We start from the raw sequence: 14,885 nt of genomic DNA on the forward strand, positions 1-14,885 counted from the left end.
TACACTAAATGCCGCCTCGAAATCTTGCAGTATTGACCCCAACCCTGAGGAATGCAATCACTGAAAGAGCACTATATGCCCACTGAGTCATTTTGAATGAATTTGAGGTTGAAGCCCACCTCAGACTGTTCCAAATGCCATATTTACATTCAGGATCAGGTTCTTCTCCCTGACTGAAACAATCACAGAATCACAGAATCACACAGTGCAGAAGAGGCCCTTTGGCCCATCGAGTCTGCACCAACATGTGAGAAACACTAGGAATTGGGTTCACAATAGCCCATAAAGTGCTGATTCCTGCCACATGCAGTGAGGATCAGTGAGCTAACATGAGCAAATGATCCCTAAAATGGTCAATGCTAGAGTTGAAACTAAGATCAAAGCACCTTTCCCAACCATTGAATACACTGGATACCACAGGGTGTTCTTTGAGGTTTATTTACAATATAGGCTCTTCAATGTAGCTATGTTCCCTAAATTTACTGTAATGGTTCCAGACAAATAAAGATGCCATTCTTTGGCTTATGTGGATTAATCTTTCATTGCATCTGTGGATATGTGAACACAGATGCCACACCCATTGTTTCATGGGTGTTGCAAGTCATTAAATGGGCCAAAATGGGATATGCACCATCCGTTTTCTAGGTGCTATGCAGCTCCACATAAAGCTCAAAGAAGGGAGGTACACTGGACACCATCTTGGTAAAGAGGTTGGCGAGCATGTTGTCTGAGCTGTTACCATCAGTTTGGAAAGCAGCAAGATGAAACCACAACCAGTGTTCAATGCTAATTTTTAAGCCACTTTGCTATTTATCATTGCCACATTCCACCCACTGACCTTGCGCAACTGAATGGGTGACCTCTCCCCCCCTCGCTCTGACAACACCTGCTATTTAAAGAGATCATGAACTACTTACAGGTTAGTCACTGGATTATTTCTCCTGGTTGCCAGTCCAATTGTAAGTGGTTTCGAAGCTTCCCCATACTTGGCTAAAGTATGAATAATCTACAGGAAATGGTCCAGTTGGTGATGAAGTGCTTTTCCGTTCATTTAAAAATGAGTGTTGAAGTAAGTTGCATCCACACATGGCTGGCCTGGTTGGCTTTGCTCTGGGAATTGAACACAACTGAGAGAATGAAAAGAAGCAAACTGTTTAAATAGGGAGGAGGTGGGTGAGAAGGGGTCTCAGCAGGAGGTCATATCCACAGAGGAATATAGGAAGAGGAGGAGGCCACTTAGCCCCTCAGGTCTGTTCCACCATTCAATGAGATCATGTCCGATCAGTGACCTAACTCCATAAACCCACCTTTTCCCCATTTCCTTTAATACTTTTCGATTAAGAAAGCCTATCAATCTCAGTTTTAAGATTAACAATTAATCAATTGCCATTTGTGAAAGAGAGGTTGAAACTTCTACCATTCATTGTGTGTGGAAGCATTTCCTCATTTTATTCCTGAAAGTTCTGGCTCCCCAAGCAGCAGAAATAGTTTCCCTCTATCTACCCTATCAGTTCCCCTTAATATCGGGAAAACTTAATTTAACTCTTGGAGTTCAGGTATCTTCCTGGTAAGTCTACGCTGCACTTCCCTCTAAGGTCAATGTCCTTCTTAAGCTATGGTGCCCAGAACATGTCACAATACGACAGGAAGGTGTAACCAAGAACACAAGAAATAGGAACAGGAGTAGAGCACACGGCCCATTGAACCTGCTCCACCATTCAACACAATCATGGCTGATCTAGGGCTTTAACTCCACTTTCCTGTCTGTTCCCCATATCCCTGAGAGACCAAAAATCTGGCTATCCCAGCCTTAAATATATTCAGCAATGGAGCATCCACAACCCTCTGGGGTAGAGAATTCCAAGGATTCACCACCCTTTGAGTGAAGTAATTTCTCCTCATCTCGGTCCTAAATGATCGGCCCTTTATCCTGAGACTGTGCGCCCCCCCCACCCCCGTGTTTTAGATTCTCTGACCGGGGAAAACAATCTCTCAGAATTTACCCTGTCAAACCCCTTCAGAATCTTGTATGTTACAATGAGACCAGTTCTCATCCTTCTAAACTCCAGAGACTATAAGCCCAACCAGGGCAGTGTACAGCTGAAGTATGTCCTTTAATCCCCTGTAATTGGTTCCTCCAGGTCAAATGGGCAGTATTCTCTTATCTTTTTTGATTATGTTCTAAGCCTGTTTATGACATTTTAATGACCTGTATACCTGGACCCTCAAGTCTCTTTGGACCTCCACTGTTTCCAGCTGTTCACCATTTTCACCTGTCCTATCCATTTTCGGTCCCAAGTGGATGACCTCATATTTGCCAACATTGAAATCTATTTGCTACAGTTTTGCGCACTCACTTAATCTATCAGTATCTCTTTGTAAGTTGATGCTTCTGGCTACACTGCTTACAATGCTATTTATTTTTGTGCCATTGGCAAATTTGTATATGTGACTTTATATTTCATCATCTAAGTCCTTAATAAATATTGTGAATAGTTGAGGCTCCAGTACCGACTCTCGTGGGACAGCACTAATCACATCCTGTCAATTAGATTGCATTAACCCTACTCTATGTTGCTGAGTCAATTTCCTAACCAAGTCAATAAATTATGTTCAATTCCACAAACTTCAACTTTAGCCAATAGTCCCCTATTAGGGATTTTATCAAATGCTGCTGTAAGCCCATACAAATAACACTCATCGACAGTCACCTGTCCACTACTTTAGTCACCTCTTCAAAATCGCGCATGTACGGACATCAGCGCTCGCGCTCCTCCCGCCCCCACTACCCCAGCAGCGCTGAGGCTCTCAGCGCCCGGTTCATGCTGGCTCGTCATTAATTAGCCAGTCAACGTGAAGTCGCAGTTGGGGGCCCAATCGCGGGCTGCAGTCCGTTTCGTAGCCGCTCCTGCTCAGCCCCGCCAAGCCCGGCCGAAGACTGGAAAATCCTGGTCCTAGGCAACATACGTGTGCAATTTTCAAACCTATAGAACCAATCCCCAAATCGAGAGAAGTTTGGAAGATTATAGTTCTGGCATGTTTAAAACCCTGGAGGGGAAAACACCTGGCCCTGGGGATTTGACACTGTTTAGTGCCATTATTTTCTACTTTGGTGTTAGTTTGTTCGTGTTAGTTTTGGTGAATCTGTGTTTTATTTATTCATTCATGGGATGTGGCGTCACTGGCTGGGCAAGCATTTATTGCCCATTCCTAATTGACCTGGAGAAGGTGGTGGTGAGCTGCCTTTTTGAACCGCTGCAGTCCATGTGGTGTAGGTACACCCACAGTGCTGTTAGGAAGAGAGTTCCAGGATTTTGACCCAGCAACAATGAAAGAACAGCGATATATTTCCAAGTCAGGATGGTGAGTGACTTGGAAGGGAACTTCCAGGTGGTGATGTTCTCATAGAAAATAGAAGCAGGAGTAGGCCATTCAGCCCTTCGAGCCTGCTCTGCCATTCACTATGATTATGGCTGATCATCCAACTCAATAGCCTGCTCCCGCTTTCTCTCCATATCCTTTGCCCCCTTTAACCCCAAGAGCTATATCTAACTCCTTCTTGAAAGTTTTGGCCTCAACTGCTTTCTGTGGTAGCGAGTTCCACAGGCTCACCACTCTCTGGGTGAAGATATTTCTCCTCACCTCAGTCCTAAATAGTCTACCCTGTATTCTCAGACTCTGACCCCTGGTTCTGGACTCCCCCACCATTGGGAACATCCTTCTCGCAACTACCCTATCTAGTCATGTTAGAATTTTATAGGTTTCTGTGAGATCCTCCTCATTCTTCTGAACTCCAGCAAATGTAATCCTAACTGACTCAATCTTTCCTCATATGTACCTCATCTATCTGCTGCCCTTGTCCTGGATGGTCATGGGTTTGGAAAGTGCTGTCTAAAGAGACTTGGTGAGTTCCTGCAGTGCATCTTGTAGATGGTACGCAATGCTGCCACTGTGTGTCGGTGCTGGAGGGAGTGAATGTTTGTGAATGTGGTACCAATCAAGTGGGCTGATTTGTCCTGGATGGTGTTAAGTTTCTTGAGTGTAGTTGTAACTGCACTCATCCAGGCAAGTGGAAAGTATTCCATCACACTCTTGACTTGTGTCTTGTAGATGGTGGACAGGCTTCGGGGAGTCAGGAGGGGAGTTACTCGCAGCAGGATTCCTAGCTTCTGACCTGCTCTTGTAGCCACATTCTTTATATGGCTAGTCCAGTTCAGCTTCTGGTTAATGGTAACCTCCAGGATGTTGATAGTGGGGGATTCAGCGATGGTAGTGTCATTGAATTTCTTGTTGAAATGGTCATTGCCTGGTACTTGTGTGCCGCAAATGTTATTTGCCACTTGTCAGCTCAAGCCTGGATATTGTCCTGGTCTTGCTGCATTTGGACATGGACTGCTTCAGTATCTGAGGCATCACGAATGGTGCTGAACATTGTGCAATCATCAGCGAACATCCCGGCTTCTGACCTTATGATGGAAGGAAGGTCACTGATGAAGCAGCTGAAGATGGTTGGGCTGAGGACACTTCCCTGAGGAACTCCTGCAGTGATGTCCTGATACTGAGTTGATTGACCTCCAACAACCACAGCCATCTTCCTTTGTGCTAGGTATGACTCCAACCAGAGGAGAGTTTTCCCCCTGATTCTCTTTGACTTCAGTTTTGTTAGGGCTCCTTGATGCTGTCAAATGCTGCCTTGATGTCAAGGGCTGTCACTTTCACCTCACCTCTAGAGTTCAGCTAATTTGTCCATGTTTGAACCAATGAAGCTGAGTGGCCCTGGTGGAACTCAAACTGGGTGTAGGTGAGCAGGTTATTGCTGTGTGCGTGTTGCCTAATAGCACTGATGGTGACCCCTTCCATTACTTTACTGATAATCGAAAGTAGACTGATGGGGCGGTAATTGGTCAGGTTGGATATGTCCTGCTTTTTGAATGCAGGAGATACCTGGGCAATTTTCCACATAGCCGGGTAGATGCCAGTATGTAGCTGTACTGGAACAGCTTGGCTAGGAGTGCGGCAAGTTCTGGAGTACAAGTCTTCAGTACTATTGCTGGAATATTGTTAGGGCCTATAGCTTTGCGGTACCCAGTATGTTCAGCCGTTTCTTGATATCACGTGGAGTGAATTGAATTGGCTGTAGGCTGGCATCTGTGATGCTGGGGGCACCCGGAGGAGGCCGAGATGGATCATCCACTCGGCACTTCAGGTTGAAGATTGTAGCAAATGCTTCAGCCTTATCTTTTGCACTGATGTGCTGGGCTCCCTCATCATTGAGGATGGGGATATTTGTGGAGCCTCCTCCTCTAGTGAGTTGTTTAATTGTCCACCACCATTCTTGACTGGTTGTGGTAGGACTGCAGAGCTTAGATCTGGTCCTTTGGTTGTGGAATTGCTTAGCTCTATCACTTGCTGCTAAGGCTGTTTGACACCAAAATAGTCCTGTGTTGTAGCTTCACCAGGTTGACACCTTATTCTTAGTTGTGCCTGGCGCTGCTCCTGGCATGCCCTCCTGCACCCTTCATTGAACCAGGGTTGATCCCCTGGCTTGGTGGTAATGGTAGAGTGAGGGATATGCTGGACCATGAGGTTACAGATTGTAATTGAGTACAATCCTAGTACTGCTGATGGTCACCACAGCTGCTCAGTCTTGAGTTGCTAGATCTGTTTGAAGTCTAACCCACTTAGCCACACAACACAATGAAGGGTATCCTCAATGAGAAGATGGGACTTTGTTTCCACAAGGACTGTGCGGTGGTCACTCCTACTGAAACTGTCATGGACAGATGTAACTGCAGCAGGCAGGTTGGTGAGGATGAGGTCAAGTATGTTTTTCCCTCACCACCTGCCGTAGACCCAGTTTAGCTGATATGTTCTTTGGGACTCAACCAGCTTTGTCAGTAATGGTGCTAATTGAAGTCCTTCACCCAGAGTACACTCTGCGCCCTTGCCACCCTCAGTGCATCCCCCAAGCGGTGTTTAACATGGAGGAGCACTGATTCATCAGCTCAGGTGGGGTGTGGTATGTGGTAATCAGCGACTTCATGGGGTGTGGAGTTGATGTAGAGTACTCCCATGGCATCACATTACTGATGATAAAGAGTAGACTGATGGGCTCTCAACTATATACCATTGTGCCACCACCTCTGCTGCTGGGACAGGACATAGCCAGGGATTGCAATGGTGGAGTCTGGGATATTTTGTGTAAGGTATGATTCTGTGAGGATGACTGTCAGGCAGGTGCTTGACTAGTCTGTGAGATAGCTCTCCCAATTTTGGCACTAGCCCCCAGATGTTAGTAAGGAGGACTTTGCAGGGTTGACTGGGCTGTGTTTCCAGTGCCTAGGTCGATGCTAGGTGGGCCGTCCAGTTTCATTCCTTCTGGCCTTTGTAGCGGTTTGATACAAATGGCTTGCTAGAATGGGTCTGGATCACAAGTAGCCCAGGTAAGGACGGCAGATTTCTTTCCCTAAAGTACATTAGTGAACCAAATGGGTTTTTATGACAATGACAATGGTTTCATGGTCAATAATAAACTTGCAGAATGGGCAAATAATTGGCAAACGGAATTCAAAACAAAATGTGAGGTGGTCCAGATCCACAACAGTGTGGTTGAGTCTTAACTGCCCTCTGAAATGATCTAGCAAGCCACACAGTTCAAGGGCAATTAGGAATGGGCAACAAACGCTGGCCTTGCCAGAGACACCTACATCCCATGAAAGAATAAAAGAGGAAAAACAAGAGTCAATGCCGGGACCACTGCTGTTCAAAATGTAACATGAGTTTGGACTTTGGAATTAAAACCACAATTTCTAGATTTGCAGGTGAGACCCAATTGTTGAAGAGGATTGCAACAAATTACAGGAGGACATTAAGAAACTTGCAGAATGGGCAAATAATTGGCAAACAGAATTCAAAACAAAATGTGATGTGGTACATTTTGGTTGGAAGAGTCGTGAGGTTACTTATGACTTGGAGGCTGCCAGTCTAGGTGGGCTGCAGGAACAGAGGGGTCTCGGAGTACAAAGTTGCACCACAGGTTAGCAAGGCATAAGAAAAGAAAATCAAGTACTAGGCTTTATTTCTAGAGGGATAGAATTGAAAAGTTGGGAAGTTATGTTAAACCCGTATTGAACCTTGGTTAGACCACACCTTCAGGGTGCAGTGTACAGTTCTGGCCATCATATTCCAAGCAAAATGTACCACCTCACATTTTGTTTTGAATTCCGTTTGCCAATTATTTGCCCATTCTGCAAGTTTATTAATGTCCTCCTGTAATTTGTTGCAATCCTCTTCAACATTGATCATCCTCCCAATTGGGTGTCACTTGCAAATTAGAAATTTGGCATTTATTTCGAGAGGACTAGAATATGAAAGCAGGGATGTGCTGCTGAGGCTTTATAAGGCTCTGGTCAGACCACATTTAGAATATTGTGAGCAATTTTGGGCCCCGTATCTCTGGAAGGATATGCTGGCCCTGGAGAGGGTCCAGAGGAGGTTCACGAGAATGATCCCAGGAATGAAAGGCTTAACATATGAGGAACGTTTGAGGATTCTGGGTCTATTCACGATGGAGTTTAGAGGGATGAGGGGGGATCTGATTGATACTTACAGAATACTGAAAGGCCTGGATAGAGTAGATGTGTGAAAGATGTTTCCATTAGTAGGAGAGACTAGGACCTGAGGGCACAGCCTCAGAGTAAAGGGAAGACCTTTTAGAATAGAGATGAGGAGAAACTTCTTTAGCCAGAGAGTGGTGAATCTATGGAATTCATTGCTGCAGAAAGCTGTGGAAACCAGGTCATTGAGTGTCTTTAAGACCGAGATAGAAAAGTTCTTGATTGGTAAGGGGATCAAAGGTTACAGGGAGAAGGCGGGAGAATGGGGTTGAGAAACTTATCAGCCATGATTGAATGGCGGAGCAGACTCGATGGGCCAATTGGCCTAATTTCTGCTCCTATGTCTTATGGTCTTATAAAAAGGATATAGAGGCACAGGAGAGTATACAGAGAAGATTTACAAGGATGATACCAGAAATGTGTGGGTACGCATATTGGGAAAGGATTGACAGGCTGGGTCTCTTTTCTCTTGAAAGAAGACTGAGGGGTGACCTGATGGAGATCTTTGAAATGAAGAAATGATTTGATAGAGTGGATGTAGAGAGAATGATTCCTCACGTAGGGAAGAGCAGAATTAGAGGCTGTCAATATAAGATAGTCACCAAGAAACGCAATAGAGAACTCAGAAGAAACTTCTTTAGCCAAAAGTGGTGAGAATGGGGGTAGCTGAAGAGAATATGAAGCATATGAAGGAGAAGGAAATCGAGGGTTACAATGATAGACTTAGATGAGGAAAAATGGGAGGGGACATGAGTGCAGCATAAATGCCAGCACGGACTGGTTGGGCCGATTAGCCAGTATTGGTGGTGTATACCCTACAGACAGAATCCTATGACAAGGCAGACAAAGAAAAAAATTGAAACTATAGGCACTGTTTGACAAAGGTCAAGATTTTAATTCCAAACTCAATAGCATGATAAATATTTTTGTCACTCAAATCAGTAAAAAAATGTTTTCAGGACCAGAGAGTTTTGTAACCATTAATGTGACCCTGGTGTTCATCAGAATCCCCCAGTGACACTGGTGTTGACAAGGATCTCGCAGTGATGTCTCTAACGAGGGTCCCCTTGTGAAGCTGGTATTAATGAGGATTCCCTGGTGACACTGGTGTTAATGAGGATCTCCCGGTCACATTACGGTTTAAGGTAACTAGTGCTGTTGGTTACTGGAGCAGTGCCTTAGCAAGATCCTCCAAACCCAGTGGCAAGAAAGTTCGGTCCAACAGCAGCATCCTTTCCCAAGCCAACATGCCCAGCATCGAGGTGCTAATCACTTAAAACCAGCTCCACTGGGCAGGACATGTCATTCATATGCCTGACACCAGACTCTCAAAACATTTGCTCTACTCAGCACTTGGTCATGGCAGGAGGCTCCCAGGAGACAGCAGAAACACTTCAGGGATATTCTGAAAGTATCCCTGAGAAGGTCAAACCTACTCACTGACTCACGGGAGACGCTGGCTTGTGACCGACCAAAATGGAAAGGTTCTTTCAGGAAGGCACCAAGCACATTGAGAGGCTTCATTGGGAATGCGCAGAAGCAGAGCCGAGGTGTCCTGGAGAGCTCAGTAAACCTCCAAACAACCCGTCTACCCAACCCTTCAAGCACCACCTGTCCCCACATGTGGTAGAATCTGCAGATTGCGCATTGGACTTATCTTAGAACCCATGGAACTGGAGTGGAAGCAAGTCATCCTCGATCCCGAGGGACTGCCTGAGAAGAAGGAACTTACATTAGAGTTTACATTTAGTAGCACTGTCTCCTCGCTCTGGTTCCTGTCTCTCTCTGACCTCGGGCAATTAGAGTCTGTTAAGAAACATGGAGTGGACCAATACATTGCAGGAAACTGAACTGGAATGTACGTTGAAAAATAATCATTTATAAAAAACTCTGTGGAGGGGTGTGAGTACAACAAAAGAACATAAATAACATAACTCACATTGCTGTGTTGCATTCTCATCTGAATCTTGCAAGGACAAAACTCAGAGTTTTACCAATATAAAGATAAAATCTGCATTTAACGTTTCCGCCATTGTTCTTTTCATTCCAACGACCTGTTTGCTCCATTGGTTATTGATGAACCATCCTCGATGCTGAGCTGACTCAAAGCTGAGTGTCCCATCTTGCCGCTCCTTCATGTAGAAGATGAACCGCCAATTTGGACTATACTCGGTGATCTTCTTCAGCGATTCTGAGGTACTTTCCTGAGAGTGGAAAATATTCTCTCTATCATTCTGTTCCAGCTAATTATCAGAGTTCAAACAGTTGCTATTACCTGTGGCCAGCATGTGTAAACTTCAGCTAACTTGCACCAAGAGCATTCATCGTCCTCACTGTCCTACAGTGGCTTCCAGTCCGGCAACACCTCGATTTACAAATTCATCTTTATTATCAAATTCTTTCATGGCCTCGCCCCCTTCCTATCTCTGCAACTTCCTTCTGCCCTACAGTCCTCTGAATACCCTAGCCTCTTGAGCACTCCGATTTTCGTCACTACACCACTAGTGGCCTGTGACTTCAGCCAGCTACACCCTACCTAAGCTGCTTTCTCCTGCTGGAAGTCACACCTTCAAACCTAGTCCTTTTTTCAGGTTTTGGCCATCTGTCCGATCATGGTTTATGTGGCTTTGGGTGGAATTTTCCATGCTCACTGGTGCCGGATGTGTTTGGCGGTGAGCGGACAATATGGCGAGAAGACCAGAAATTGACTTCTGTCGTGAAACTAGTTTGTGATTATCTGCTCAGCCCATCGATGGCTGGCCGTGTTTCCCACCATCAGACGTCGGGATCCTCATTATAATACATCTGCATATCATTATAAGGTCAGCCCAACAAATCATCCCCCCCAGGCTGGATCGTCCACCCAATGTGTTTCACAGCAGCATATATAAGACGGACACTTGGTGAGCTGCACTTTGAGGGGACTTGGAGGTGAGTACACAGTAACATTGTGCAGCGCTCGCCTGGATCGCCTGTTAGACTTCAAGGTTGAGGTGCATTGGAGGGCGGGTAGGGGCAAGAGTTGTCCTGTGCTTGAGACGACTTGTGTGGGGGGCAAGGGCTCCCCTGTAGTTAAAGGAAGTGCACAAGCACGTGCGGGAAGCATTAAGGAAACCTTGTATAAAATGACCATTCCTCTGCAGCTGAAACAGTTCCATTGACATGCGTGCAGACGGGTCTCTAGCTTATCTGTCCACTCAAGCGACATGGAGGCACGAAAGTGCCACCAAGTGCTCCAGGACTTTTCACTCCTCGGGCACAGACTGCAAACTAATGAGTTTTTCAATGGACTGCGCACGTTGTACAATCTCCTTGCTAAAGCTGGCCTTGGAGCAGTCACTGCTGGAGGTGCTCACAGCCCCTTGCAATGTCATCATCCCGGTTTGGACCAGTCTCCCCCATGGCTCAAGGTAACAGTGCATCCTTGCAGTGCAGGTTAGGAGAATGCCTGTGCTTGAGCTGAGAGCACAGCATGCAGCCCAATGGGCAAAGCTGCTGCCAATCGGTGGAGTGGGATGGAGGCAGGTGGGGTTTGGGGCAGCCATGTAACTCTGGCCATCCAAGTGGTGGCCCGCACTCTGCAGGATGCATTACAGGCTTTCAGACTTAACCAAGAGAGGTTCTTAGTACATCCATGCTAACCCACGCATCTTTCTCTTTCATCCTGAAGAAGAGTACATCAGGAACACGGAGCCTAGTGAACCAGTTGTATGCCCCATAGTGTACAGAGAGTGGAGACGATGGAGATGAGAATGACAGAGATGCTGGCTGTGCAGGGAGAGGAGCAGCACCATCAGGAAGAAGGGGCAAATGGGGCTCCCACGCATGCTGCCCAAGAGCCACAGCGAGCCATAGGCCCAGGGTCTATAGACGCCGCCTTTCATTCCCGCAGGTGACTGACAACCAGTGTCGCTGAAGACTGCGCCTGTTTAGGGAACTGGTGGGGCACATCTGCCGCCTGCTGCAGGATTTGGTGCCATGGGGACATGGAGGGCACCCACTGCCAGTGGCTGTGAAAGTGACCATGGTGCTCAATTTCTATGCCAGTGGCTCCTTTCAGGGCTCCACAGGTGAGCTCTGTGGGATCTCACAAGCCTCCAGCCACAAATGCATCCATGAGGTAATAGATGCCACCTTCGTGAGGATACACAACTTTGTGCATTTTTCCCGGGACCAGGACAGCCAGATGTAAGAACAATTGGATTCGCCCAGATCTCGGGTTTCCCACAGGTGCAGGGTGCCATAGACTGAACTCACATGGTGCTCAGATCTCCATTGCAACAATGGGTCAACTATATCAACCGCAAGGTTGTCCACTCACTGAATGTGCAGCTGGTGTGCGACCACCACAAACACATCCTGCAGGTCTGCGCACGGTTTCCAGAGAGTATCCAGGACTCCTACATTTTCAGTCGGTCACAGATCCCCGACGTCTTCCAGGGTCCACAGAGGTTGCAGGGATGGCTCCTTGGGGACAAGGCCTACCCACAGAGGCCGTGGCTGATGACACCCGTGTGACGGCCTCAGACTGCAGCAGAGCGATGGGATAATGAGGCTCAGGCTGCAGCTCACAACTTGGTGGAGCAGAGCATCGGGATGCTGAAGATGAGGTTCCGGTGCCTGGACCGGTCTGATGGAGCCCTGCAATACAGTCCACAGAGGGTGTCACACATTGTCATGCCTACTGCGCCCTTTACAACCTGACACTGCAACAGGGGGAGGAGCTGGCTGAGGAGGAGATGGAGGAGCTGCACGTCTCCTCTGATGAGGGGGACGGTGATGGCTATGAGGGTGAGGAGGTCTTCAAAGGTGGTGATGACTGTGATGAGGCCCTCGCACTGGCCAGATGAGGCAGTCACGCTTGGGAGGCCATCACAGCTGCTAGATTTGTAAAGGATGATGACGATATGCAGTGAGGAGACACCATAGATCCTCACGTTGTAACTGTGAACGTTTGACTCCAGTCTGGCTTATGGCAGCGCACATATCCTCTGTGAGAATGCTCCTGTCATGGAGACACAGTCGCTCAATTGCAGGAGGATGATAACAACATGTAGTGAGGACACACCATAAATCTTCACATAGCCTCTGAGGATGACTTTTGTCTGGCTGAGAGCAGCTCGCTTACACTCCGTGATCAGGATCACATCATGAAGACACAGCCATAAAACTTGAAAAGCATCTGATCCTTTGTCCACCTTCAGCACCTGAGCCCTTCAGGAGCACAGCATCACCAATCACAGATGCTGAAGAGATGGGGGCCAGCCCCACCTTATAGGTACTGAGAGCACACAGAGAGAATGAGAGAACTCTGTGCTGCCTGCTCACTACATTCTAGCAGCAATGACCAGCACCATTGAGGTGCAGGCATCAGTAATGTGCCCAGTGAGTGTGAGGCCGGACCATCACTTTGGTCTGAAGGTTGCACACTGAACAGGGAAAAGGGCCTGGACTGAGACACCTGCCTTTATCTTGTGCAGGAACCAAGGTTTCACACCCGAGTGACATGGACACTGCTCATCAGAACAAGGAGCCATAGCAGGGAGATGTTCTTGGGAGTTTATTGACAATAGTGAACATTGTGTACAAGAGATTAACAGCCATGCCCAGACTCTGCAAATAATTTTTCTTAACTCTCTTAACCCTGCCGCTATGTCTTAGTGCTCCCCAGACATCCACAGAGGAGGTGAATGCAGCCTGCTGACTGCTACGCCCTGTCTGTGATGACTTTGGCAGGTGTCCTCTGGAGGGTCAAGACTTGGAGATCCCTGGCCTGCTTTTGGGGTCCTGCTGTCTGGCTGGGGCACCCTCCTCAGCCTGTGGAGCTGCAGCTGCCGAGGTCACAGGAACAGGGGATTCGGATGGGCTGGACATTCCCAGAGTCACCTGGATGGATGCGCCCAGGGGTTACACTTTCAATCCTCCTCCCTATGGGTGCCCGGGGGCCCCAGGCTGACTCCTTGAGGAGCAGGGGTAACTGGAGTGAGATCGAGCTGCCCTGTACCCCTCTCGCGTGTTCACTGTTGGAGGCCAACTATGGCGTCAGTGTTGGAGTTCAGCCTGCACAGCAGTGCAGGAGCGACGTCCTGGACCAAGGTCTCCATGGCAGCTGCCATCCTATCAATGTTGATCTTGGTGCGTTGGCATGCCGGAGCCATCACCTCATGCTGAAGGCAGATGGACTCCTCCATCGTGCCTTGCAATCTGAGGAGTGCAGCGAACGTCCCTTCCTGATGTTCCCGAGCTTGCTTTTGCAGCTCCAGCAACTGTGACATGACCGAGTCCAGAGGTTCGTCATCTGACTCAGACTCAGCAGCGTTCTGGCCTCCAGCAGTCCTCCGAGTGTCAGGGACCTGAGAAGTCCCTGCCTCTGCCTGCTGTGGATCAGACAGTGTGATGTGCTCACTAGATTGTGCTCCTGAGGCTACTCTAAAGCCAGGTCCCACCAAGGTGTGTGTCTCTGTGCTGGTGGAGGGTGTGGGTGAGAACTGTGAAGGGGCATTAGGGAGGTTTCTTCAGAGCTTGAATGGAGGCCATGGGTCATGGGCTGTCGGCTGTTTGACAGATCTGCCTGCGAAAGCAAGGAGAGATAATTAGTGCATGGCAGTGGCCTGTGAAACAGGACACATCACTCACAGCATGGTTGTCTGATGGATGTTGCACTGCTGGATCCTCACTTGGTAGCGCAGTGCCAACCTCACCATCAGCACAGGACTGGTCCAGATCCTCACGGCCAGCTGGATGGCTCTGTTTTCAAAGTCCGTGAGGACCTTGATTTCAGGCATTCCACCACCGGTCTGTGACCTCTCCCTCTTGTTGTGAGCCAGCTTGTCCTGCATGAGTAGAGATGGAGAGAGTGTACCAGGATACCTGCTAGGCCAGATGATAATTATGCCTGGCATGTGTGGGTGGTGAGTGGTCCCATGGACGGGATGAGGAAAATGAATGTGTGTGTGAGAGAATGAATAATGATGTCCCTTGATCTGGCAGTGAGTGAGGGCCCTGTGGATGTGTGATAGGTTTGTGAGTGTGTAAGGTGAGAGCGATGAGAAGAGTGTCTTACCCTGGTAGAGTGGATGAGATCATTCACCCTCTTGTGGCACTGGGTGGCTGTCATCCTTTGGAGTTGGTGCCTCCCAAACTGGCTTGGTGATGTTGCTTCTCATCCTGTTGGCAGTGCGGGGTTAGAGGACATCACGGTGGGCATCCACAGCATCCAAACATCACTCGAGGGACATGTCATTGAATCTGGGGGCTGCAGTCTTTTTG

At 47.8% G+C, this 14,885-nt stretch overlaps 1 protein-coding gene across 3 annotated transcripts in view; it reads right to left on the reverse strand.

Annotated features, from left to right (window-relative positions):
* Nucleotides 1-8,490: 8,490 nt before the first annotated feature.
* Nucleotides 8,491-14,885, reverse strand: part of LOC121290734 — a 40,792-nt gene continuing 34,397 nt past the window's right edge. For all 3 annotated transcript variants that reach the window (XM_041211584.1, XM_041211582.1, XM_041211583.1), the window contains one exon: nt 8,491-9,820. In XM_041211584.1, the coding sequence (XP_041067518.1) occupies nt 9,599-9,820 (222 nt within the window). In that variant the 3' untranslated portion in view covers nt 8,491-9,598. The remainder of the gene's footprint in view (nt 9,821-14,885) is intronic.

Source organism: Carcharodon carcharias, chromosome 18 (genome assembly GCF_017639515.1).
Source record: "Carcharodon carcharias isolate sCarCar2 chromosome 18, sCarCar2.pri, whole genome shotgun sequence".
Taxonomy (NCBI): domain Eukaryota; kingdom Metazoa; phylum Chordata; class Chondrichthyes; order Lamniformes; family Lamnidae; genus Carcharodon; species Carcharodon carcharias.